This window comes from Cherax quadricarinatus, chromosome 5, assembly GCF_038502225.1.
Source record: "Cherax quadricarinatus isolate ZL_2023a chromosome 5, ASM3850222v1, whole genome shotgun sequence".
In the NCBI taxonomy this organism is placed as follows: Eukaryota; Metazoa; Arthropoda; class Malacostraca; order Decapoda; family Parastacidae; genus Cherax; species Cherax quadricarinatus.
The window spans coordinates 53,291,480-53,317,838 of record NC_091296.1 but is presented as its reverse complement, the minus strand read 5'-3'; the positions used below and the strand labels follow the sequence as shown (position 1 = coordinate 53,317,838).

The following is a 26,359-nucleotide window of genomic DNA, read 5'->3' as shown; positions in this document are numbered from 1 at the left end:
CCGACTTGTTGAAAAAAAAAAAAAAAAGTTCTTTATATCTTCTTCTTTCAACGTACCAGCCGTATCCCACTGAGGTGGGGTGGCCCAAAAGGAAAAACGAAAGTTTCACCTTTAAAATTTAGTAATATACACAGGAGAAGGGGTTACTAGCCCCTTGCTCCTGGCATTTTAGTTGCCTCTTACGACACGCATGGCTTACGGAGGAAGAATTCTTTTCCACTTCCCCATGGAGATAACAGGAAATAGACAAGAACAAGAACTAGAAATAAAATAGAAGAAAACCCAGAGGGGTATGTATATATACACCTACCATCCGACTTACGACCTGCTCGACTTACGACCACTCGACTTACGACCACTCGACTTACGACCGTGTTTTTTATGCCAAATTTCTGGGAAATAAACAACTATTTGTGTTTGTACACACTGTTTATCCTAAACCTTACAGTATAAAATACAGTACTAACAACATAAAAAGTAAAGTAAAACATGAAATACCAAAATAAAACAATAAAATAAAGTCATTACAAAAATGTTTTGTTGATATTCAGTAGTAAAGTTCGACTTACGACCATTTCGACTTACGACCGGTTTCTCGGTCATAAGTCGGATGGTAGGTGTATATGCTTGTACATGTATGTGTAGTGTGACCTAAGTGTAAGTAGAAGTAGCAAGATGTACCTGAAATCTTGCATGTTTATGAAACAGAAAAAAGGACACCAGCAATCCTACCATCATGTAAAACAATTACAGGCTTTCATTTTACACTCACTTGGCAGGACGGTAGTACCTCCCTGGGCGGTTGCTGTCTACCAACCTACTACCTATAAGGTCTTTATATATTCTTTATAAATCAAATATAGCTTTTGACTTTTAACTTTTATGGCAAATATACTCTGAAAAACAGCAGTTTATATCTGGAAATAAATTTTATCATCATCAGTGCATTAATTATAACTGCAGTAACAAAAAAGTTGCTCAGATTTTATTGTCTGCATTATGACCCTTCGAAGAGGAAGGGAAAAGTTATCATGTAGTTATCATGCTTCCTCTTAACTCTTGTTAACATAAATATGTGTTTTTGTTCTTTCCTTTATTTCTTTTTCTTCCTCCAGTTATCATTTATAACTTAAGAAACCCTCATCCAGTCGGCGTAAAATTTTCATTGCTAGTGTATTGTAAGTAGGAAAATAATCGTGCAACTGCTGACATGTACAAGTGCCTGCTAGTTAATATTATATAGACTAGTCCCATACTTGGTTTGTATGAGATGACTAGAGAAAGCCTTTTCTGATCTGTTTCGACTTTTAGCACTGCTGTAGCCTACCTAGAAGATGGTCAGGATTGTTGCTTTGGGATTGCATAGATACAAATTTGTCAATTTTATTTTTAAAATGTATTTTTTCCGTGAAATAACTTCAGCATACCTTGTCTGACAAAGGAATATGGAGCCTACAGGTCTTGCAGGTCATCATGCATAACAAGGGACTATGAAGTCTACAGGTCTTGCAGGTCATCATACACAACAAGGGAATATAGAATCTACATGTCTTGCAGGTCATCATGCACAATAAGGGAATATGGAGTCTACAGGTCTTGCAGGTCATCATACACAATAAGGGAATGTGGAGTTTACAGGTCTTGCAGGTCATCATACACAATAAGGGAATATGGAGTCTACAGGTCTTGCAGGTCATCATACATAACAAGGGAATATGGAGTATGCAGGTCTTGTAGGTCATCATACACAACAAGGGAATATATATGTAGGTCTTCCAGGTCGTCATACACAACAAGCACCTAAAAGCAGCTATTGGTTAGACTGTAGACATGACTACTCTTGCACAGATGTGGCTACCCTGGCATGGCCCTTCAAAGTGTTTATCTTGATGGACAACACGCTCTTGATCCAAAGACTTGAACTATTCTCTCCTTTCTTAAATCACATTTGACTGCCTTCCATTTCCTAGGTGCCAGAAAATCATTGCAGGCTTAGTGCTTCTCAGTGAATATAATAATAATAATAATAATAATAATAATAATAATAATAATACCCTGCCCTGTTAAGTCCAAGTCATTGTGACTGAAGGTATTAATGTAGACTATATTCCCTCTGTCCCTTCATGCAAGGTGTCTACCCCCACTCATCTAACAACCAAAAATTCATTCATTTGTACCACCCAGCCTTGACATACAGTCATGGTGCTTACATTATTACTGCCCACAACCTGCAGAGCCACATCCAATCTTGTAGATTTTGTTTGTGTGGTGTATATACTATATTTAATTGGTAATTTTTTGTTCGTATATTTTTTAGAGCTGTGTATATTGTCCCCCGGGAAATATCTGCTTCTGTAAATAGTATTGTATAGTGGGAAATTATAGAAAAAAATTAATTACCTATATTTTGTAGTTACAGGATATTTATTAAAGGAAATCTTTTGCCATGAGTGACTTCATGGTGTTGTCACTCGTGACGAAACGTTTTCTTCACTGAATGTCCTGAGCTGTAGACAAGTGTTTTCTCCAGTGTATCAGCACCATCATGTACAACCTGTGCTCGTGGTGTTCCATCTTCCATACTTTGTTCATCATATACACCTACCATCCGACTTACGACCTGCTCGACATACGACCACTCGACTTACGACTGTGTTTTGTATGCCAAATTTCTGGGAATTAAACAACTGTTTGTGCTGTACACAGTGTTTATCCTCAACCTTACTGTATAAAATACAGTACTAACAGCATAAAAAGTAAAGTAAAAAATGAAATACCAAAATAAAACAATAAAATAAAGTCATTACAAAAATGTGATGTTGATATTCAGTAGTAAGGTTCAACTTATGTCCATTTTGACTTACGACTGGTTGGTTGGAACCAAGCTCAGTCGTAAGTCGGATGGTACCTGTATATATTTTTAAGTTTCTGGTGGTTGCAATTTTAATTCATTCCATTGATCTGCCGCTCTGTGAAGAAAAAAAAAACCTTAAAATTCATTACCAAAATTCTCTAGATGTGTGATCTATCTAGGACAAATTTCATTCATGAACTGGGGACTACTATTATTGGTTGAACCTTGATTTTATGTATAAACATCAAGCATGAGGACTTTCATTGGCTAGTGTGATAATAATGTTTCTCCTTGTTGCACCATAGATCAACATGGAGCCATCAGATGTGCAGTACTTGATTCAAGACCTTCTGTTGATCACCATACCAGCCTTGGTGATGGGCAACACAGGCGCACCACCATACCTCACACCAACTCCACCTACCCAACGTGTTCTCAGCTTCCTACCTTCAGCCTCCATGTTTTCCTTCTTGGGTCTTCAGGCACTTGTATACTGGGCCATGCTGGCATATGTGCGTGCCCAGCCATGGTTAGTAAATGTCAGCATGAACACCCCTTTCTATAACTAGATAATGTAATGCTATTTAGGTATATTCTTTGTTATTTGATTCATTATGTCTTCACATTTCTGCCAAGACAGCCATTAAACGAATCATGGTGATTTTTGTTTTTTTGGGCGGGGAGGGGAAGTTCATCCTACCATGGTAGGAGACAGTCAGTGTTTAATTTTGTGGCCTGGTGACTAAAGCTTTCGTTTCACACAGCTAGGGTCCGGGTTCTACTCCCGGCAAGGGTAGAAACATTGGGTGTGTTTCTTTACACCTGTTGTCTATGTTCATCCATCAGTAAAATGGGCACCTGGGTGTTAGTCGACTGGTGCGGGTTGCATCCTGGGACAAAACTGACCTAATATGCCCAAAATGCTCTGCATAACAAGTGGCTTCCTGTATAGTAGTATGTCAATGATGTCAGCTAGGCCTGTATACCTTGTACATGTATGTGTAGAAACGAAGATAATATTATCATTATTACAATCATAGAGAAGGTATAAACCCATACAGGTAATACATTACATGCTTTACTGGTGTGGGAAGTACACGGGTTCAATCCAAGGAAGGGGAAGATGTTTAATTTCTTGGCAACAAGGTATGTTCTTTAAGGACTATTGATATATAATATCAACGTGTTGCCAGTGATTTAAGGTATTAATTATAAGCAGTCATGGCACAAGATATAAAAAACACTTAGACATACTCTACTATATTTGATGCAGCTCTGATACATCAGCAAGTGTTGAATATGTAACTGTTAACTGTCCTCTGAAGACTTATTTTTTTTTAGTATTAATGAAAACATTTTAATTTGTAAAGTGATTCCTTATAAGCATAATATAAGGAATCACTGGGAATCTACATCTGAAGTATACCTATATTCTTCTGTAGTCATAAATTTCATTATACAATAAACGTAAACAGTACAGTAAAGATGACGCAGCAGGAGAATCAAGAGTTAGCAGAGAAGCAGAGGATGTAGCAAGAATCTTGTGTGTGAGGGGAAAGTGAAACACACCATACTAAGAGAAAACGAAAATACACGAGAATGACGGCATGTCATGAGAAGGAACAATAACAGCAGTAAGCAAGTGGATGAAACTGAAACGAGAGACGTCATCTTCAGTGTTTTCTCACAAATCGACAACTGGGAGTTGAGAGACAGTAGTAGATGGCTCTTTTTGAAAGCAGTTACAGTGGTCCCTCAATAATCGTCCGTAATCCGTTCCTGGAAGTGGGACTATTATCGAAATGGACGATTTATGAATCAGTTTTCCCCATAAGAAATAATGTAAATTCAATTAATCCGTTCCTGACACTCAGAAGTATTATAACAAAAAATTTTTTTACATGAAATATAGATGTAGTACATAAACAATACAGTGGCACATGATGAATTAAACATTAACAGAATAACACTTACCTTTATTGGCGATTCTTCTTTGTGTATGGAAGACTGGAGAAGGAGACTGATTGGATGAATTACTGTTTGGAAGGGGAATCCCCTTCCATCAACACCTTGGGTACCAATTGCTTTTCTGGGGTTACTTCTCTTCTCTGTTTCTTAATGCCACTAGGACCACCTTGAGAGTCACTGGAGTCCTGTCTCGCAAAAAAAACTGTCCAGAGAGCTCTGTTTCTGGCATCTCTTTAAAACTTCCCTAAAATGGGCCAAGATTCTGTCACTGTACAAGTTGCCGATATGGCTTGCAACATCCTTCTCTGGGTGATGTTTCTCCATAAATCTTTCCATCCTACCCCATTCAAAAATCTCCTTAATTTCTGAAGAAGGCACTTTCTTCCATCTCTCTTCCTCCTCCTCTGCAGCAAGATTCAGAGCTGCCATCTGTTGCTGTTCCTGCTGAAGCTCTTGCAGCTCCTCAGTGGTTAGCTCTTTGTTGTGGTCCTCCACCAACTCTTCCACATCCTCCAAACTCACATCCAACCCCATGGAAGCCCCCAGTGCCACAATGGATTTAACAACTGACATAGGCTCATCAGGGTCAGACACAATCTGGCCACAATTTTCTCCAAGCAGAGTTCAAAGTCCTGGTAGTCACTCCCTCCCAAGCCTTACCTATAAGGCTTACACAATGGAGAATACTGAAATGTTCTTTCCAAAAATCTCGTAGTGTCAAGTGAGTGTCTTGAGGTCACATTCAAGCACCTTTCAAACATTGCTTTGGTGTAGAGTTTTTTAAAGTTTGCAATGACCTGCTGGTCCATGGGTTGGAGGAGAGGAGTGGTATTCGGGGCAAGAACTTTACTGTGATGAACCCAAACTCCTTCAGAATTAGGTCATCTAAGTTTGGAGGATGAGCAGGTGCATTGTCCATTACTAGGAGGCACTTGAGATCCAATTTCTTTTCCAGGAGGTAATTCTTCACACTAGGGCCAAACCCTTCATTGAACCACTCTACAAAAATTTCCCTCGTGACCCATGCCTTACTATTAGATTTCCAAAACACACACAATTTACTCTTCATAACATTGTTTTTCTTGGACACTCTGGGATTTTCAGAATGGTACACTAGTAACGGCTTCACTTTGAAATCCCCACTAGCATTAGCACAGAACATTAGCGTCAGCCTGTCTTTCATAGGCTTGTGTCCTGGCATTGCCTTTTCCTCTTGTGTAATGAAGGTCCTCTTTGGCATTTTCTTCCAAAAGAGGCCTGTTTCGTCACAATTGAACACTTCTTCAGGTTTCAGTCCTTCACTGTTTATGTACTCCTGGAATTCATGCACATATTTTTCAGCCGCCTTGTGGTCCGAACTGGCAGCCTCACTATGCCTTACCACACTGTGTATGCCAGTACGCTTCTTAAATCTCTCACACCAGCCTTTGCTAGCCTTAAATTCACTCACATCATCACTAGTTGCAGGCAATTTCTTTACCAAATCGTCATGCAACTGCCTAGCCTTTTCACAAATAAGTGACGTCATAAGACTGTCTCCTGCTAATTGTTTCTCATTTATCCACACCAATAATAACTTCTCAACATCTTCGAGTACTGGTGATCTCATTTTTGTCAGCATATTTACCCCCTTTGCAACAACAGCGTCCTTGATTTCCTTTTTCTTGGCTATGATGGAAGATATGGTTGTACGGGATTTGTTATACATCCTGGCCAGTTCACCCACACGTATGCCACTATCATATTGTTCAATGATGTTTTTCTTAAATTCAATCATATTTCTCACCTTCTTTACCAAAGGCTTGGCACTAGGAGCTTTCTTTGGAGCCATGGTAGCTTATTTAGCACTTAAACAACTTGAAAGCACTAAAATAAATGAAATATTATGAAATATTTCACTGGAGCACATGAGGGGACTGCCGCTCACTGGTAAACAATGGCACACTGGCTGGGAAGGAAAGGCCGAGGCGGCTCGAGGCCGCTCAGACCGTGCGTACGCGTCCGGAACGAAGGACTATTAGCGAGTTACCGGACCATTTCCGAGCCAATATTTTGACGAAAAACAGGACTATTTCCGAAATGGACGACTTTCAGGCCGGACGATTATTGAGGGACCACTGTATATAGTTAGTTTTCTCTATATTTAAGAATCAGTCACAGCACATGCAAGGCACACAGTTAACCCTTTGAGGGTCTGTCCCATAGTTCTATGGCTTTGAAGCCTGAGTCCAAGCCGTAGTACTACGGCTTGAGCTCAGCTCACTCAGATAAGCTGTAAGCGGTACATTTGGGCCTAGGTATGAGAGAATTCATCTATGTGGTAAGTGTGCACCACATAAAACAAATATTGCAGCACGCAGTGCATAATGAGAAAAAAACTGACTGTATTTTCAATTAAAACAGCAACTTTGCAGTGTTTTTTCGTGTTTTTTTACAGTTGTATTTACGATATCTTGGTCTCAATTGATAGAATGGAAGATATATTATAGAAAAAGAGATGATTGTGATTGGTTTTAGTACTGAAAATGGCTTGAAACTGAGCTCAAAGTAGCGGACATGTTCAATTTTTGCCGATGTTCAAGAATAAACAAATGACATCACGCGTCTAATACACAGCGGCTGGTGGGTCTAATATACATGTATGTTCACGAATGTGCTGATATTATTTACACAATTATTACAATATTACATAACAGTAAATCTATATTTTGGTGTAATAAAAATTCATAATGTGAATAAAAAATCAAAATGGAATTCATTTGTAAAGCCTGAAAACATAACTAATAAACAGAGGAAATGTTATTTTAGTGCCAGAAATGCCTGCATTGTTTATTCTGGACCCTATTTTGAAACTGGAATATTTTGAACTTTGTGTTAAATTGACCAAATTACCAGTTTCCAATCATTTTATTGGGTAGTTGAAACAGTTGATTGGGCGATTTCTTATGCTTAATCGATAAAATAGAAGTAATACTAGTGAAATAGCTAAGAATTTGGTCAACCAGAATAATGTAATTGGCCTAAAATTGGAGTCAAAATCAACAAAATCGTCGATGCATAAATATTGCTGACGCAGCAAAACTCGCGAGAGCATAATTTCGTCAATTTTCCATCAAATTCCGTACTTTTTGTTTTATTACCTTCAGGAAAAGATTCTGTACCATTTCATAAGAAAAATAACAAAAATTTTTTAAGAAAATTCTTGGACCGTGGCTGTCACTCTTGAGATTTGGCCTCTGGACCCTCAAAGGGTTAAGGAAGATTGTTCTAGTCTAGGACATATCCCTCCCCCGAGATAATCCCCTCCCCTAAGATAAAACCCCATAGCAAACAAAACTAAGGCTTAACCTAACCCAAGGTACGTTAAGCCTTAACCTAACCCAAGGTACGTTAAACCTTAACCTAACCTAATTAAACCAAACCTAACATCATCGAAATCAGGTTTTTTTTTTTGTCTTACTTCAGATTTTTTCTGTAGGAGTTTTGTCTATGGGGGTTTTGTCCTGGGCATTTGTTCTAGAGAAGGCTTTGTTTGTATCAAGGAAGACACAGGTGCAAATTTAGATACAGAAGAAAGCTGCAGTGAAAGGGTAGTATCAGGAAATGGGCAGGAAGAGCTCTTTGGTGGTTTAGCAACCTTCTGATGGGTGGCATACCTGGAGGAAATACATGCATCACATTTTAGGTTCAAGCTAGTAGACACACATCAGCTTAAAACTCCATCATTGTAGTGGGGGCAGAGGAGCCCTTTCCAGGATGACCGACTGAAGAAAAGTGAAAGTAAAGTAGGAGTGTCTGAAGAGAACACCATGAAGCTTTTGTGCACAGAAATGGAGTGTGCCATGGAAGAACTAGAGCAACATGTCACATAGATGGATGTAAAAAGTGGAAGTCTTCCATTTGTAGATAAAACAATGCTTATGAATGCATATCTTCTCTACACTGAAAGAAACAAACTTTTGTTCTTGTGCATTTCATGAATTGGGATGTATAATAATAATAATAATATCTGTATTTCTACAAGAACATGTACAAGGTATACAAGCCTAGCTGACATCAATGGCATAATACTAGAAAGCTAGAAAGCTGCTTGTTATGCAGAGTGTGAAAAATTAGAATTTTCCTAAATTCAGCATGTGTAAATTTGAATAATATAATAATTGCATATTAAAATATAATGCTGATTTGACCTTTCAAGAAATTTTGTGTGAAGGAAGGTGTGCAGTGGCTGGAGAGTAATATAGACAGGAAGAGAGGACGCCATTTGTAATTTGCGAGCACTGGTTGTCGTGGAAAATTCAGCTAATAATCCAGTGTCATCGAGGCCAAATTGGGGTGTTTCATCATGAATTTGTAATATGAACCCATATTTATGTCCCCTGTTGAAGAATTGGGACAGGAAATTTGCAGGACCTCCAGAATTATGTGTGGATGATGGAAGACTACATCATCACTCACACAGGGAAGTGTGCCATTAGTCTTTTCATTTAGATTTCTCGCTGGCCAGTGTAGGATTCTATTTGTTAGGCAGGCATTGTGGTGTGATTCATCTGCAGTAATTAAATGGTAAGTGGTAATAAAAATTTCTTTTCTAATAACACCATTATAACTTATATACAATAATTATATTCTGTGCACCCAGCAAGCCAAATCATATACAGTCCACATTATTTTATAATTTACCATTATTGGTATTAATGTTTAATATTGTATTTATTTATTTAGTTAATATTAGGACTAGATTTTTGTGAGAGTGATGATGAAGTGGGCATCAAGGGAGTGACAGTTCTGTGACCTACTGTGACAAAATCACACTTACCACGCCCAAATTACTTGCACATAATAATTCAGGTAATATCCTGTAAAACTCATGCAGGTAATTTCTCATATGGAGTACATATTTCAGGCAAATTAGGTCAATTTTGTCCCGAGATGCGATCCACACCAGCTGACTAACACCCAGGTACCCATATTCTATTGATGGGTGAACACAGACAACCGTTGTAAGGAAACATGCCCAGTATTTCAACCCTTCCCGGGAATCGAACACGGACCCTCACAGTGTGAAGCAAAAGCTTTTGCCACCAGGCCATGGGCTACTTTGCTAATATTAGAGTACAGAGGTGATGTTGTCTAGAAACAGTCATGATAGCTGTATCTAATACAGGTGTGCAAAACTCTGATGGATTCAGCATCTCTGATGTACTCATGAGAATTTTTCTTTAACAGTTAGGTGACAACATGGCCCCGCCCCTGAGCATCATGCATTACAACACCTGACATAACCACTTGCTGCTCCACCTGACCTCTCTCCACTTACCTGACTTGTCTCTGTTTTACCTGACCTCTCTACTACATGACATCTGATTTCAGTAAACTCTATAGCATTATCAAAACCTCTAGTGAGCAAAATGTTTCCTTAACCCCTTCAGGGTCCAAGGCCAAAATCTGAAGTGGTGCTCCAGTGTCCAAGAAATTTTGAGAAAAAAAAAAAAAAAAAAAAAAAAACTTACAGAATTAAAGAGTATATTTTTGTGAAGGTAATAAGACAAAAAAAAAAATTCTGATCAGTACTTGCCGAGATACAGTGCAGAGAAGTTGACCCCAAATGACGTAGTGGTGGCAACAGCGATGATTTCCACATACGCACATTACTTTATTTACCGTTTTTTGTATTTTTTCTTTTCTAATTTTTTTCTTTTCCTACTAACATTTGGGGCCTGAGAGACCAATAATGTATATATATAAACTCACTGTATTGAACACAATAACCGCACTAAAGTTATCATATTATTGTTTACCACTGTTGTTTATTACAATAAACATGCACAAATCTTGTATAATACTAATGTTCTATCATATATTTACATATTTACAATCACTGGACATGGTTTTAGAACTGTTGGAGCTTGTGGAACTCCTTGAAACAAGGCACCATGCACAGAAGTACCTTACATTCCTCACACATAAACCGAGTGTCTTTGTGTCTTGTTGCCGTCGTTTTGTTTGTGCACAGACGATGCATCTCTTCTGAGCAAATTTCTTCTGAGTTGAAGGAAGCTGTATTATGAAATGATCACCTTCCCTCCTCAAACGCTTGGGTATATCCTGAGGAGTTCGAGGACCTTGTATAGCAGGTGTTGTTACCTGGTACTTCATTATGAGTTGTCTGACAACAGACAAACAAAATTCACCATACGGTGGTCTGTTGCCAGTCTTCATTTGGTACATATTATATGCATTGAGCATTGAAATGTCCATGAGATGGAAGAAAAGTTTCATGCACCACTTGTAACTTTTACGAACACAATCAACAAAGCCAATCTGCATGTCACATTTGTCAACCAAGCACATGTTTTGTGTATAATCAATCACTGTCACTGGTTTTTGAATACGTTCATTAGTCACTCGATCAACTTTGCCACTGTCTTGCATTTCATTACGGTGAATGGTTGTCAACAATGTGACATCTCGTTTGTCATGCCACCATAATGCCATGATGTCACTGGCAGTAAACACCTGCACGTCATCACCACGAGCACCTGCGTTGAGCCTGGGCATATGTTTATGATTAGAACGCACTGTGCCACACACATCTGTCTTGTTCACTCGCAAGAAATCACTGCGTAATGGGCTTGTGTACCAGTTATCGGTATACATATAATGTATGCCCCTTACCAAGATAAGGTGCCATCATGCTTCTCACTACGTCACCTGAGATACCCAATAACATCTTGGTATCTTTCAATATTTTACTTCCTGTGTATACAACAATATCCAATACCAGGCCACTGTCACAGTCACAGAGTACAAACAGTTTTATACCAAAGCGTTTCCTCTTGCTCGGTATATACTGCTTGAATGACAGCCTACCTTTGAACAAAATCAAAGACTCGTCAATTACAAGATTCTTGAATGGATAAAAGTACATGCTGAACTTTTGTTTGAGATACATAAAAACATTTCTAATCTTGTATAACCTGTCACTTCTGTCAGGCCTGGTTTTGTCAGAGAAATGCAACATACGTAACATACCTGTTCACTGGGATGATTTCACTGAAGACCGGGGTAGAAATTAGCCGATCTGTGGACCAGTATGCTTTTATATTATGCTTTTAGACATGAGGCATAAGCATTATTGTTGCAAAAAGCAAATACATTTCTGCAACAGTCGTCTCTTTCCACCGGTGTAGTCTTGACTGTGGTGATATGATCGTATTTGCCATGGTGTACTCAAAATACTTATTACTTTCCCTGACAATAGTTTCCATCAATGGCTGGTCAAAGAATTCCAGTTCATTTGCAGTGTTTCCAAGGGGACAAGTTGGTAGAATTCCACTTTCAGAGTCATCAAAGTGGTGGAGCTTGGGAACAAAATTGGGATTTTGCTGCCAATACCAGATACGGTTTGCTGGTGGATACTGGACATCATAGGCTGGTTGTGCGGGTAGTTGTGGTTGTGGTGGGCTGGTGGCTGACGCTCCGCTTTGTCCTTTGTCCGCTGCGGAGTCAGCAGCGTGGGTCCCAGCCTGGGCTGGTGAGTCACACATGGCCATAGCACTACCATCACCGCTACCACCATCTACTGATGCCTGTGGTCTATCCACGCCAAGTGTAGCCACATCATCCTCACTATCACTATCTATACCTGGTGTAGGGCCACGGGATGTACTCCATCCCCTGGGCACAGCATAGGGTACACTACCCTAGTGCATGCGGTGGTGTACATACCGACGCTTCACTGGTGAATATGATTCCTCACTATCACTACTCGAATGATCGTCAAGAGCAATAAAATCACAATCCACGTCACTATCATCATCATTACTGAAGTCAGAGGCCTGGCCACGCGAAAATAATAGTTTTCTCTTGCATTGAGGTACAACCGACCGTGATTGATGAGTGCCCACACCAGAGGTAGAAGGTTGAGGATCGTCAGGGTTTTCTGCACTATTATCGATATCCTGGTCATTCCTTTCGATCACTAACTGATCAAAGCCAAGAATTCATCTTCATTTCCACTTCCATCACTGTCAGAACTATCAGATAGGAACAGGAGAGTCCCAACAAACCTAAACAACCTAAATTTCAGCACCCATATCCAACACATAACAAAAAAAAGTATCCAAAACGGTGGGGATCCTCTCCAAGATACGATACTACGTGCCGCAAACTGCCCTTCTCACACTATACCATTCACTTATATATCCATACCTCACCTGTGCTATCTGTGCTTGGGGTTCAACTGCAGCAACACACCTAAAGCCAATAATAACCAAACAAAAAGCTGCAGTAAAAATAATCACTAAGTCCCATCCCTGGCAACACACCCCCCCACTCTTCATAGATCTAAACTTACTCCCTGTTCAGAACATCCACACTTACTACTGTGCAGTCTATATCTATAGGACCTTAAATTCCATTATTAACCTTGACCTAAAATGCTTTCTTGATAGTTGTGACAGGATCCACAGGCATAACACCAGACACAAACATCTCTATGACATTCCCCGTGTTTGACTAAACCTTTACAAAAATTCAATGTATTTCAAAGGACCTAAAATCTGGAACACCCTACCTGAAAACTCTAGAACTGCAGACACATTCATCACTTTCAAAACTACAGTTAGAAAACATCTTATCTCCCTGATACACCCCGACAACTAACTACATGATAACCACCTGGTGGTTCGCAATTACACTCACTCACCCACTGACTATAAACCCAGAAATACTAATCTTAATCTTAAAATAATAAATCCTAACTAGTCATAAGTTTGCCTATGATACTCCAATATAGACACTTTGTATTGTGCCAAAACAAAAGCATTCACATAGCTAAACTCACAAATTATGATGTAGTCACTTAGCCTTAATACCATAATCTGTAAGGATTTAATGTTAAGAATTAATCTAAGTCTGCCCAAAATGCCTAGCCATGCTAGGTGTCCTAGTGGCCCCCTCTGTAATTAGTATTTTATAACATGTAAACCACACAATACCCAAAACCTGTAAACCCCACATTGAATTGAATTGAATAGAGTGAGAGCTGCCTTGCGACGAGGCATGGTGAACAAGGGTAACTGAGCCGGCGTTCCCACAATGCTATGTGGGCGCCTAGATTTTTTGTTTATGGCGCACACCCACCACACAGACCCGTTCTCTCACATGTAGGCCTATGAGCGTTTTCGCGCTAAATTTGACGGCTCAAGAATTTTGGCGTAGATCTATGGTTTGGACACTCAACGTGAAGCCATAGATCTATGGGACGGACCCTGAAAGGGTTAATGTCTTAAATGTTGCACACAGCACATGAATACATACAAAAAAACTGGAAACTAGGGCCCCCCAAAAAAACGTTCACAGGATTAGTACATTTGGGGTTTTGAAAATTATGTGAGCAAATTACCTGCAGGAGGCTTACAGGGCATTACCTGAATTATTAACTGCAAGCAATTTTGGTGAAGAAAGTGGGACTTGAGTCACAGCAGGTCACTGAACTGTAACTACCTTGTTGCCCACCCCCTATCACTCTCACCAGCTACTCTGGTAAATTGAAGTTGTGGATTGTATGTGATTTGGCTTGCTGGGTACACAAAATATAATTGGTTTTAACACTTACCATTTAACCCTTACAGGGTCCGTGCCGTAGATCTACGGCTTTATGTTGAGGGTCCAAACCGTAGATCTACGTCATGAGCTCAGCTCACTCTGATAAGCTGTGAGAAGTAAATTTGGGTCTAGATATGAGAGAATACATCTATGTGGTATGTGTGCACCACATAAAACAGATCCTGCAACACACAGTGGAAAATGAGAAAAAAAAACTTAGACCATAATTTTCGATTAAAACAGCGAATTTTTAGTGTTTTTTTTTTTTTTTGTATGTATGTTTTTTATGGCTGTATTTGCGATTTCTTGGTCTCATTTGATGGAATAGAAGATATATTACAGAAATAGAGATGAGAAAAAACTTAGACCATAATTTTCGATTAAAACAGCGAATTTTTAGTGTTTTTTTTTTTTTTTGTATGTATGTTTTTTATGGCTATATTTGCGATTTCTTGGTCTCATTTGATAGAATAGAAGATATATTACAGAAATAGAGATGATTTTGATTGGTTTTATTATTGGAAATGGCTTGAAATTGAGTTCAAAGTAGTGAATATGTTAAATTTTTGTCGATGTTCAAGAGTAAACAAATGACCTCACACATCTAATACACGCCAGCTAGTGGGTCTAATATATGTTCACAAATGTGGTGATATTATTTATACAATTACAGTGGACCCCCGCATAGCGACCTTAATCCGTGCAAGAGGGCTGATTGTTATGCGAAATGTTCGGTATGCGAATGAATTTTCCCCATAAGAAATAATGGAAATCAAATTAATCCGTGCAAGACACCCAAAAGTATGAAAAAAAAATTTTTACCACATGAAATATACATTTTCCTACACACAAAGAGAAGGATACATGCACAATAGTAGAGTAGTACATGCACAATATATATTGTGCATGTACTACTCTACTAAATGAAGAATAAATGACACTTACCTTTATTGAAGATGCAGCAATGACTGATGAGACACTGTGTCCTGGGAGTGCCTTTTCCTCCTGAGTACTGTAGGTCCTGTTTGGCATTTTCTTCCAGAACAGGCCTTATCACACTGTGTATGCCACTACGATTCTTAAATCTCTCAAACCAACCTTTGCTGGCTTTAAATTCACCAATATGAGCACTAGTTCCAGGCATTTTTCCCTGTTCACCTGGGTGTTAGTCGACTGGTGTGGGTTGCATCCTGGGAGACAAGATTAAGGACCCCAATGGAAATAAGTTAGACAGTCTTCGATGACACTGACTTTTTTGGGTTATCCTGGGTGGCAAATCCTCTGGGGTTAATTGTTTCTTGGTATTCTCAATAAGCCACACCAACAACGGTGCTACAGCAGGGGCAGCAGCTGACGGTGGTACAGCAGCAACAGACGATGCTACAGCAGCAACAGACGATGCTACAGCAGCAGCAGACGATGCTACAGTAGCAACAGACGATGCTACAGCAGCAGCAGACGATGCTACAGCAGCAGCAGACGATGCTACAGCAGCAGCAGACGATGCTACAGCAGCAGCAGACGATGCTACAGCAGCAGCAGACGATGCTACAGCAGCAGCAGACGATGCTACAGCAGCAACAGACGATGCTACAGCCGCAGCAGACGATGCTACAGCAGCAGCAGACGATGCTACAGCAGCAGCAGACAATGCTACAGCAGCAGCAGCAGCTGACGGTGGTACAACAGCAGCAGCAGCTGACAGTGCAGCAGCAGCTGACAGTGCAGCAGCAGCTGACGGTGGTACAGCAGCAGCTGTACCACCAATAGTAGCAATGGTTGATCGGGGTTTATTATACAACCTGGCCAGCTCGGAGACACGCACTCCACTTTCATACTTATCAATGATCTTTTTCTTCATCTCTATAGTAATTCTCACCCTTATTGCTGTAGGGTTGGCACTAGAAGCTTTCTTGGGGCCCATGGTCACTTATTTTCCAGAAAAAATCACCAAAAACACTGTAATAATACGAAATGTTCCGATTGTATGCTTGGATGTTACCGCGGAGGCTGGCTGGTAAACAATGCCACCAGCGGAACATGTGAGCGTGGCTCAGGCCGCACATTGGACGCGTCTCGGACGAAGGGCGGTGAGCGGGTTTTTGGGCGGTATGCGAGGCTAAATTTTTGCGATCAAAGCGATCGGTATGCGGATTGTATGGTATGCGATGTGTACGGTATGCGGGGGTCCACTGTATTACAATATTGCATAACAGGAAATCTTCTATTTTTTGGTTTGAATAAAAATTCATTATGTGAATAAAATATCAAAATGGAATTCATTTGTAAAGCCTGAAAACATAACTAATGAACAGAGGAAATGTTGGTTTAGTTCCAGGAATGCCTGCATTGTCTATTCTGGACCCTATTTTGAAATTGGAATATTTTGAACTTTGCACTAAATTGGCCAAATTACCAATTTCTGATTACATTTTGTAGTTGAAACAGTAGATTTAGCGATTTCTTGTGATCAATCGATAGAATAGAAGTAACACTACTGAAATAACTAAGAATTTGGTCTAATGGAATAATGTAATTGGCCTAAAATGGGAGTCAAAGTCGGCAAAATCGCCGATGCGTAAATATCGCTGACATATCAAAATTCGCGAGAGCATAATTTCGTCAGTTTTCCACCAAATTTCGTACCTTTTGTTTTATTACCTTCAGAAAAAGATTCTCTACCATTTCATAAGAAAAAAATAAAAAAAATTATTTTTGAAAATTCTTGGACACTGGTGCACACTTTGAAATTTGGTCTTTGGACCCTGAAAGGGTTAATTACTGTAGATGGATCACACCACAACACTTGCCTAACACCTAGACCCTACACTGGCCAGCTAGAGATCTAAATGCAAGGACTAATGGTGCACTTCCCTGTGAGTGGTGTTCTCATCCCTTATTTTCTGCCATCCATACACAATTCTTGAGGTCCTGCAAATTTTCTATACCGATTCTTCAGCAGGGGACAATAATATCATGGGTTCCTAATTACAAATTCAGGCCAAAAAACCCCCATTGACCTTCGAGAATGCCTGACCACATTGCACACCTCCGTCCAGTGCTCACACATTAAATTCAATATGGTGTCTCCCCCTGTGTCACTTCTCAGATTTTCTACGCCCCCGTCGCTTGAAATTTCTCGAAGCGTCCAAGTAGCATCACATTTTAATACACACTTATTATATTATACATTTATATGTTCTACATTTAGGATATTATGCAAAAAATTTCCACATGGGGTATATATTATCACTTTTTATTTTATTTTTTGAAGCATTTTGTTTTTAATAAATTTCTGCATCGTCTTGTTGTATCACCACTCTCAGGTTTGAACCCTTCGTGTACAAGGAGTACAGGTGGCCACCAGAAACCTCGTATGAGAACACAACTCTCATCATCATGAGCTTCTTCTCAGTCATCATCGGGGCCTTTGTTTACTCTCATGCTGCCCCCTACAGGAAGCCCATCTACACTAACTGTATGTTTTCTAATCACAAGCTTCTGTTATTACTATTCTCTCGTTGTTCATTTGTAAGTCTATCCCCTGACTAATAAGAAAAATTGTCACTTTTTTATAGCCAGAACTTTCTGAACAAGAATTACTCTTTGAGATGACATAATTAATATATTTTATTTATTGCTTAATACTGAATCTTGGCTGACCTTAAATAGGTTGGATACCATTAAGCTGTATCAGAGTACAGTGGAACTCGGGATTTTGTACTTAATCCATTCCAGAAGGTTGGTCTAAATCCGAAATGTACGAAAACCGAAGTAATATTTCCCATGAGAAATAATGTAAATACAATTAATCCATTCCAGATACCCAAAAATATTAACAAAAAATACATTTTTTAAAGAATAACTATAGTTTCGCATACAAAAAACAATGAGAAATAAATATAAAGCACTAATGAAATGGATAGATGAACATTTAAATCACAATTACATACCTTTATTGAAGGCTCTTGTTGGCGTATGGAAGAAGGCGAGGAGGGGTGAGGGGGGAGAGCTTATTGTTTGAAAGGGGACTCCCCCTCCATAAGGACTTCTTTACCAAAGGGCTGGCACTAGGAACTTTCTTTGGGCCCATGGTGGCTTATTTCGTAGTCACACTCAATAGTTAAGCACAAAAAACAATGGCTTATTATGAAATGTTTCAGATGAACGCACGAAGTAATGCTCACTTGACCAGTGACAGAGCCAGACTGAGACATGTATGCATGAGTGGCGGCTTCCTGGGCGGGCAAACGCGTCTGATACATACGATTTCCAGGTGGAGGTATGAAATCCGGACCAAAATTTTGCCCAAAAAAGTGGTCTAAATCCAAAACATACGATATTCAGTGCATACGAAATCCAGAGTTCCACTGTATATTGCATAAATTGTTCCGAAAATTAATTTTAGTGCAAAATTTAAAATTTGCATTCAATGTTAATTAACATCAATATATCTACTTAGATCTCCATTCATTATCTTGCTCTATTATTATTATGTTTAGGGAAAGTGCATAACTTCTAGGGGTCATACAGCATCTAGGGAAATGAGAAGTAATCAGATTTGATCCAAGAAAGGGAAAAGACAGATTCAGTTCATTGCATCAAGAGCCCTCTCCATCTACCCTTTGAAGGGGTATGTTTATTATTATTAATTAATGTGTTTGTTTTCATCATTATTTACAGACACGTTGACTGCATACCTGCTGTTGGCGACAACACTCGTCACATTTATCACCTTCTATAAAGGGTTGTGGCTCAGAGATCTACTTAACTTCAGAGACATTCCTGATCTGGGCTTTTCCGGAGTTCTCTTCTTTACTGCTTGCATTAACTGTGCTGTCTGCTTCATATGGGAGGTACGATGCATTTCATTGTTTTCTCATACAAGGGAACCATTATGGATCTTGTCTAAGCAGGCAGAGTATCCTTGGGTATATTTTGTCAATACAGAGATATATATAGTACAGAGGTGTATATGATACTGTACCCCTAAACCAAACTGTCTCCAATTAGCAAGTTAATTTTAAGTGTGCTAGAGCATCACCTAATGTACTGTCTGACCTAGCACCAAAAAAATAGATATTAGGTATTTTAAGTTAGGTGAACCTAACTTAATTGCAATTAACCTAGTCATATGCATAGTTAACCCGTAAACTGTCAAAACATAGATCTACGTTTACTCACATAGCCCTCCGACCTTGATTTTCTCCATTTGAAAGCATGTAAAAAAAAGTAGATCTACGTTCAGAGCGCTATGCAATCGAATGTAGATCTACATTTGGACTGTTTAAGGGTTAAGCACCAGTGACACAATTATATAAACAAGTGATTGTCTGGAAACATGGAAAACATCATTCTCACTTAAATAGTTGAAAACACTAAGTTGGAGGACATGCTGCTGAGCCACAGTTATCTTGCTGACATAAAAAGGTTTTCTTAGATGAACAAGGACCAGCCTTCAATGCAAGGTAAGTTTTTAATACAATGCAGGTGACTTCAAGTAGATAAGTGCCTATCATGAACACAGGTGTAGAATGGCCTGCACACTTTGTTGTAATTGAATAAATAGTGCGGAGCAAGCAAATGATGGAAATTATATGACCTGTATTTCCTTCATCAAATCAGCAAGCTGGTATTTGCAATATGTACAGTAATATAAGAGCAAGTGTACAACACTGTGATCAAAGGCAAAAATGCAAGAGGCAAACAAAACACCATGAGCGACCAGCAGCCTAGACAAGTCTACGAAACCTCATGTCACAAGTGAACCACATTGCTTCACAGTTCTGGTGGGCTTGTCTGTGACTTGCCGATGAACCGAGGTGCTGATACAACAACAGGGCCCCTGCTGATCGTTAAATCCTTAGCACCTGGTTTGCTGGTCAGGAGGCAGCCTACATGGGAGTGTGACATATGCTGAATAAAATGTAACATACTCATAGCATATCACAGTGCCTCTTTGTCTAAGGGAATGATAATTATTAATTTTCATATTTCTCTAGCAGTTACAATACAGTACCTCTTCAAAGGGTAATCCGAGGAATCAGACCTCTTATCCCCTTGGTTCGAATCTAAATACCCCCATCCCCCTTTTCCCTTCTTTCTCCATTTGACCTTATTTGGGGATATTTTTTTCTTCCCAATTTCAGCTCCTAGGTAGAGGGGAAGGAGATTGTTATCTATCCCATTCCATCATAGACCTCAGTGGTGGTGCTGTTTGCTCTGGGAATTTTATTTGTGGATGAGCTGGGCTGCCCTCCAGGGCCATGGTGGACCATCCCCCAAAGCTCTGGTGGGCAGCCTCACGTATTCTTGGATGACGACAGTATTCCTGGGGACTGTCTTTCGGTTCTGGGCGGTGACAGCCAAAGACGTATGACTCCTTGCGTTTCCACTCTCACATCTCTCATTTGCCGAGCCTGGCTCCTGTGGCTGGAAGTGCCGTTCTGGTGCACTAGGAACCCTGGTATACCAGGTAGGGTCCAGGCTGGGTTTTCCTGCAGCATCAGCACTATTGGCCACATAAAGAGTGCTCATGAATCTAGAGGGGTATAGTGTTTCTTTTTTGTTTCTCCTCGGAGCTGTTCACTTTCACCCCCCTTTTTTAAAAAATAGAACATCATTCATAAATAGTAATATTTATGCTTTATCTCCTCCCTGACCTCTTACCCCTGCAGTGCCCATGGACCTTTAAGAATAAGAACTTTTTTCAGTATGATACATGTTTGTACAGAGGAGAATAACAATTGAGTGTACATGTCAAAAGTCCCTTTACAGTAGACCCTCAGTTTTCGTGTTTAATCCATTCCAGAGTGATCGGCAAAAACAGAAATCAGCAAAAACGAAAACCATTTTCCCCATAAGAAATAATGTGAATCCAATTAATCTGTTCCAGACACCCAGAAGTATTAACAAATATTTTTTTTTTTACCTTAAAGATAGATTTACATGCAGAAAAGAATGAACATTCGATATGACACCTTTACTGAAGGCTGTTGTTGATGGATGGAAGACAGGGAGGAGGGGAGAGGGATGAGAGGTTATTGTTTGGAAGGGGAATCCCCCTCCATAAGGATTCGAGGTGCCAAGTCCTTTTCAGAGATCACTTCTCTAGCTTAAATATTGATTTACATGCAGAAAAGAATGACAAATATAAAGCACTAATAAAATGTATAAATGAACATTTAACATCACACTTACCTTTATTGAAGACTCTTATTGGGGTATGGCAGACGGGGCGGAGGGGAGAAGGAGGCGAGTTTATTGTTGAAGAGAGGACAATATGCTTCACTATGACACTAATATCAGCTCTGTGGCTTATTTATCTATCACAATTCAACTAATATAATAAACAATAATAATATAGAAACATGACATGTACTCTAGAATGTATAAAATATGTCATTATGTATGTCACAACTGGTGTTGTGTTTTGTTGTTGGGTGTATAAGGGCCACTGAGAGCATAAGCCATACATAGTGGTGGTGAAGGCAAGCAAAGGCGATGGTGTTCTCAGTAGCCCTATATAACTCCAACAACATTGGAGGAGTTAGGTTTGTGCTGTCCCTTTTCTGTTGATTAATTGCTTAACTTACTTGCTACACTGCTAGTGCTACACTTTATCGCTGGCTGGTGCTATAGCCTTTATTGACTCATGCTGCTCTAGTATCATACATATTGTAGAATCACTGAATCACTGAAGAAGGCACCCTCTACCACCATCACTACCACCTTCTACCACCATCACTACCACACTCTACCACCATCACAACCACTATCACTTTCTACCATCATCACTACCACCCTCTACCACCATCACAACAACTACCACCATCACTACCACCACTACCACCCTCTACCACCACCACTTTCATATTTTTCTACAAACTTTTTCTTGAATTCTATCGTGTTTCTCACATATTTTACCAAAGAGCTGGCATTAGAAGCTTTCTTTGGGCCCATGGTGGCTTATTTAGCAGTCACACACAATAAACAAGTGCCAAAAACAATGAATTATTACGAAATTTTTCATATGACCTCGCAGGATATGTTCACTCACTGAGAAACAACACAACACTGCCTGAGAATGCATGTGGGAGGTGGCTTTGTCTACACGCTGGGCAGTGGACAGGTTCCATACCATCAATGAAAACGAAGGAAATCGACAAAAACGGAACCAATATTTTGACGAAAAGTCAGCGAAAACAGAAATCGGCGATAACAGAGATCAACGAAAAGGGAGGGTCCACTGTATATACATTGCATATAAAAGGGCTTTGACCTTCTCGCTCCTGTGGCCTTGCCCCAAGCCTCTCTCACAATGCTGCATTTTTTGGATTGTTCGCACATCACAGGACAGACAAGCTCAGAGCCACTGTCCAAACAACCTCAACTTGTAATTGATGATCCTGACACTATTACTGGCACTCCTTGTTCTTATCCTAAGAAGCACGCTTCCTCAAACCTTCTTTCCCTTCAAGCTATCTTTCAGAGATAATCTTGGATGAAACTATTTTTCCTTCAGTCAGCGACATCTGCTGATTACCTTATTGACCATGACATTTGCAAAGCACTAATGAGGCATGTTGGTCAAATTGTATTTTTCCAAGAGTGCAATGTGCATTGTCACTGAAGGGTGCTGAACAAGCTAACAATTTTTCCCTTCTCCAACAATAACACGACTGCAAACGAATCACAGAACTCATGGGATTTGAACCCATGGCATGGGATCTATGCTAATCTCTGTGTTGCATAGAAATATACCTAGTTGGATTAACCTTATTAGAGCTAGCTGACCGAGTGGTTAGTGCACTGGCCTGTGAGTTTAAAGACTCACTTGCCATGGGTTCACGCTGCATCTTTTTACCTCCTTGGAAAGTTCTGACGATCATGTTTACTCCTCCCCATTTGTATGCGCATACATTCACTGACCTACTACAACTTCAAGCTCGCTCTTTATTGAGCACTTCCAATATCATTTTTGTGCTACTGCAGTGTTCACTGATTATTTATACAGTGGACCCTCAACCAATGATGGCATCATATAACGTTAAATCCCACTAGCGATACATTTTAACGCAAAAATTTTGCCTCGACTAGCGCTAAAAAACTCGACCAACTCGATTTGTTCCACTAGAGACGCGTCCACGTGTGGCCTGCGCAGTGTTTATGAGCCAGCCACCATGGTTGCATCCAAACATACAATCGGAACATTTCATATTATCACAGCGTTTTTAGTGATTGCACCTGCAAAATAAGTCACCATGGGCCCCAAGAAAGCTTCTAGTGCCATCCCTGTGATAAAAAGGGTGAGAATTAGTATGGAAATTAAGAAAGATTTTGAAGGGTTTGGGGCTAACCCTGAGATGCCTATGCCAGTTGTGAAATCCATTGTGCCTACTTCAAAGATTAAGGAAATGTGTGCAAAGTGGCTTGAAGTGCAAACCTTTACGGATGAAAATCACCCTCGCACAGCTATTGCAAGCCGTACTGGTGACTATTACAGTGACAATGTTTTGAACCACTTTAGACAAATCATAAAGGAAAAAGAGGTACAGAGCTCTATGGATATTATGTTGTGCGACAGAGGTCCAGTGACTCCCAAGCTGGTCCTAGTGGCATTAAAAGAAGAAAGGAAGTAACCCCAGAAAAAGACTTGATACCTCAAGTCCTAATGGAAGGGGATTCCCCTTCTAAACAATAACAACTTCCACACACTCCCCTTCTCCCATCCCATCAATCATCACCAGATCTTCAATAAAGGTAAGTGTCATGTATTCTATTCTTAGCAGAGTATTATTATTATTATAATCAAAAAGAAGCGCTAAGCCACAAGGGCTATACAGCGCTGCAGGGTAGGGAAGGAAGCGAGGGTATTGGATGGCAGAAGGGAGGAGGGATGATCAGTAGGTTACAGAAAATAGCGGGGCAGGGGATAGTGCGGGGGTAGACGGTAGCAAGAGATTGAAGTAGAAAGGGCTGAAGGTATCAGAATTTGTGAAGTAGGTCAGTTGTTGTCAAAAAGTCAATGAGAGAGTCCGGATGAAAGGTGGGTCCATCAGCAAGAAGGGAAGGTAAAGAGAGAGCAGTGGAGCGAAGACGACGACGGAGGTAAATTCTGCATGCTCGTTGATAAAGTGGGCAGTCCAACAGAATGTGGCTGACTGATAATGGAGCTTGGCAATTCTCACAGAGAGGAGCAGGGCGCCTCTCCATGAGATATCCGTGAGTAAGATGAGTATGGCCAATGCAAAGATGGGAGAGAGTAGTCTCCCAACCTCGACACTGGTGATAAGAAGACGGCCAGTAACCTATACTTGGTTTAATAGATTGAAGTTTGTTGCCGAGCATAGTAGACCAACGGTGTTGCCAACGGGTGTGAAGGTGGGAAGATATTGCAGCAAAATAGTCCATAAATGGAATACCTCTATATGAAACTGGTAGGTCATGTACTTCTGACCGCGCAGCAGTGTCTGCCTGTTCATTGCCCTGTACGTCAACATGACCAGGGACCCAACAAAAAACAATATCTTTATGCTTGGTAAAGATGCGGCGTAGCCAAAGTTGGATACGGAGGACTAAGGGGTGAGGTGTATCAAATTTCTGTATAGCCTGTAAAGCACTAAGGGAGTCTGAGACAACCACAAATGATGACACAGGCATAGATGCAATACGGATAAGTGCTGCAAGGATGGCATACAATTCAGCAGTAAAAATACTAGCCGAAGATAGTAAATGCCCTCGTACGACGCTGTCCGGAAACACTGCTGCGAATCCTACGCCGTCAGAAGACTTAGAGCCATCTGTGTACACAGCAATGGCATGAGAATGAGAGTGAAAGTGGTTAAGAAAAAGAGAGTGGGAAGCGACCGTAGACAGTTGGGCTTTCGAGCAAGGGAGAGAGAAAGAACAGACTCGAACAGCTGGAACTTCCCAGGGGGGTAGGGAAAAGTGAGATGCTACATGAACATAGAAAGGTGGTAATTGAAGAGAAGACAAGAGCGAATGAAGGCGAAGAGAGAAGGGACGGAGTAAACAGGGGCAGCGAACAAATAAAGAATGTCTACTGATATCAGTGACCATTCTATAAATGGAAGGATTGTGGAGATCATGAGAGCGTACATAGTAGCGAAGGCAATGGGCATCACGGTGATCGTATAAGGATGGAACGTTCACTTCTGCATAGAGGCTCTCGACAGGGGAAGAGCGAAAAGCACCAAGGCATAAACGTAATCCTTGGTGATGAATGGGGTTAAGGCTAGAGAGAGTAGCAGGAGATGCCGCTGAATAGATCTGGTCACCATAATCAAGTTTCGATAAAATAAGGGTGGAATGTAGGCGAAGGAGGGTTCGACGATCAGCTCCCCATGAAAGATGAGCAAGGGTTTTAAGAAGGTTCAGCCGGCTATGACAAATTGCCTTCAGAGAGGTAATGTGAGGTTTCCAGGATAACCTACAATCAAAGAGGAGGCCCAGAAACTTGACTGTATCACGTTCAGGGATACGGGAGCCATAGAGGTACAAAGGATGATCTGAGATGACAGAGCGTCTAGTGAAAGTAATTTGGTGGGTTTTAGTGCTGGAAAATTTAAACCCATGTGTGGTGGCCCAATTGGAAACACAGTCGACTGCATGCTGGAGAGAAACTGTAATGAGGTGACAGTCAGCGCCTGCACAGGCAATAGCGAAGTCATCAACATAGAGTGATGACCAAATATTTGATGGAAGACTGGAGGCCAAATCATTAATAGCAAGGAGAAAAAGTGTTGTGCTCAGAACACATCCTTGGGGGACACCTTCAGCTTGGATAAAGTCCGGGGAGAGCACATTATTAACCCAAACACGGAAATGCCTGTCAGTTAAAAAGTTCTTAAGGAAGGATGGTAGATTGCCTCGAAGGCCTAAGGAGTGGGCTTGGGCTAAAAT

General features: G+C 40.3%; 1 protein-coding gene across 3 annotated transcripts in view; it reads left to right on the top strand.

The window, feature by feature from the left end:
- Positions 1-26,359, top strand: part of LOC128685119 (polyamine-transporting ATPase 13A2) — a 212,362-nt gene that overhangs the window by 147,879 nt on the left and 38,124 nt on the right. For all 3 annotated transcript variants that reach the window (XM_070102010.1, XM_070102005.1, XM_070102019.1), the window contains 3 exons: positions 3,160-3,383; positions 17,761-17,912; positions 19,118-19,290. In XM_070102010.1, the coding sequence (XP_069958111.1) occupies positions 3,160-3,383; positions 17,761-17,912; positions 19,118-19,290 (549 nt within the window). The remainder of the gene's footprint in view (positions 1-3,159; positions 3,384-17,760; positions 17,913-19,117; positions 19,291-26,359) is intronic.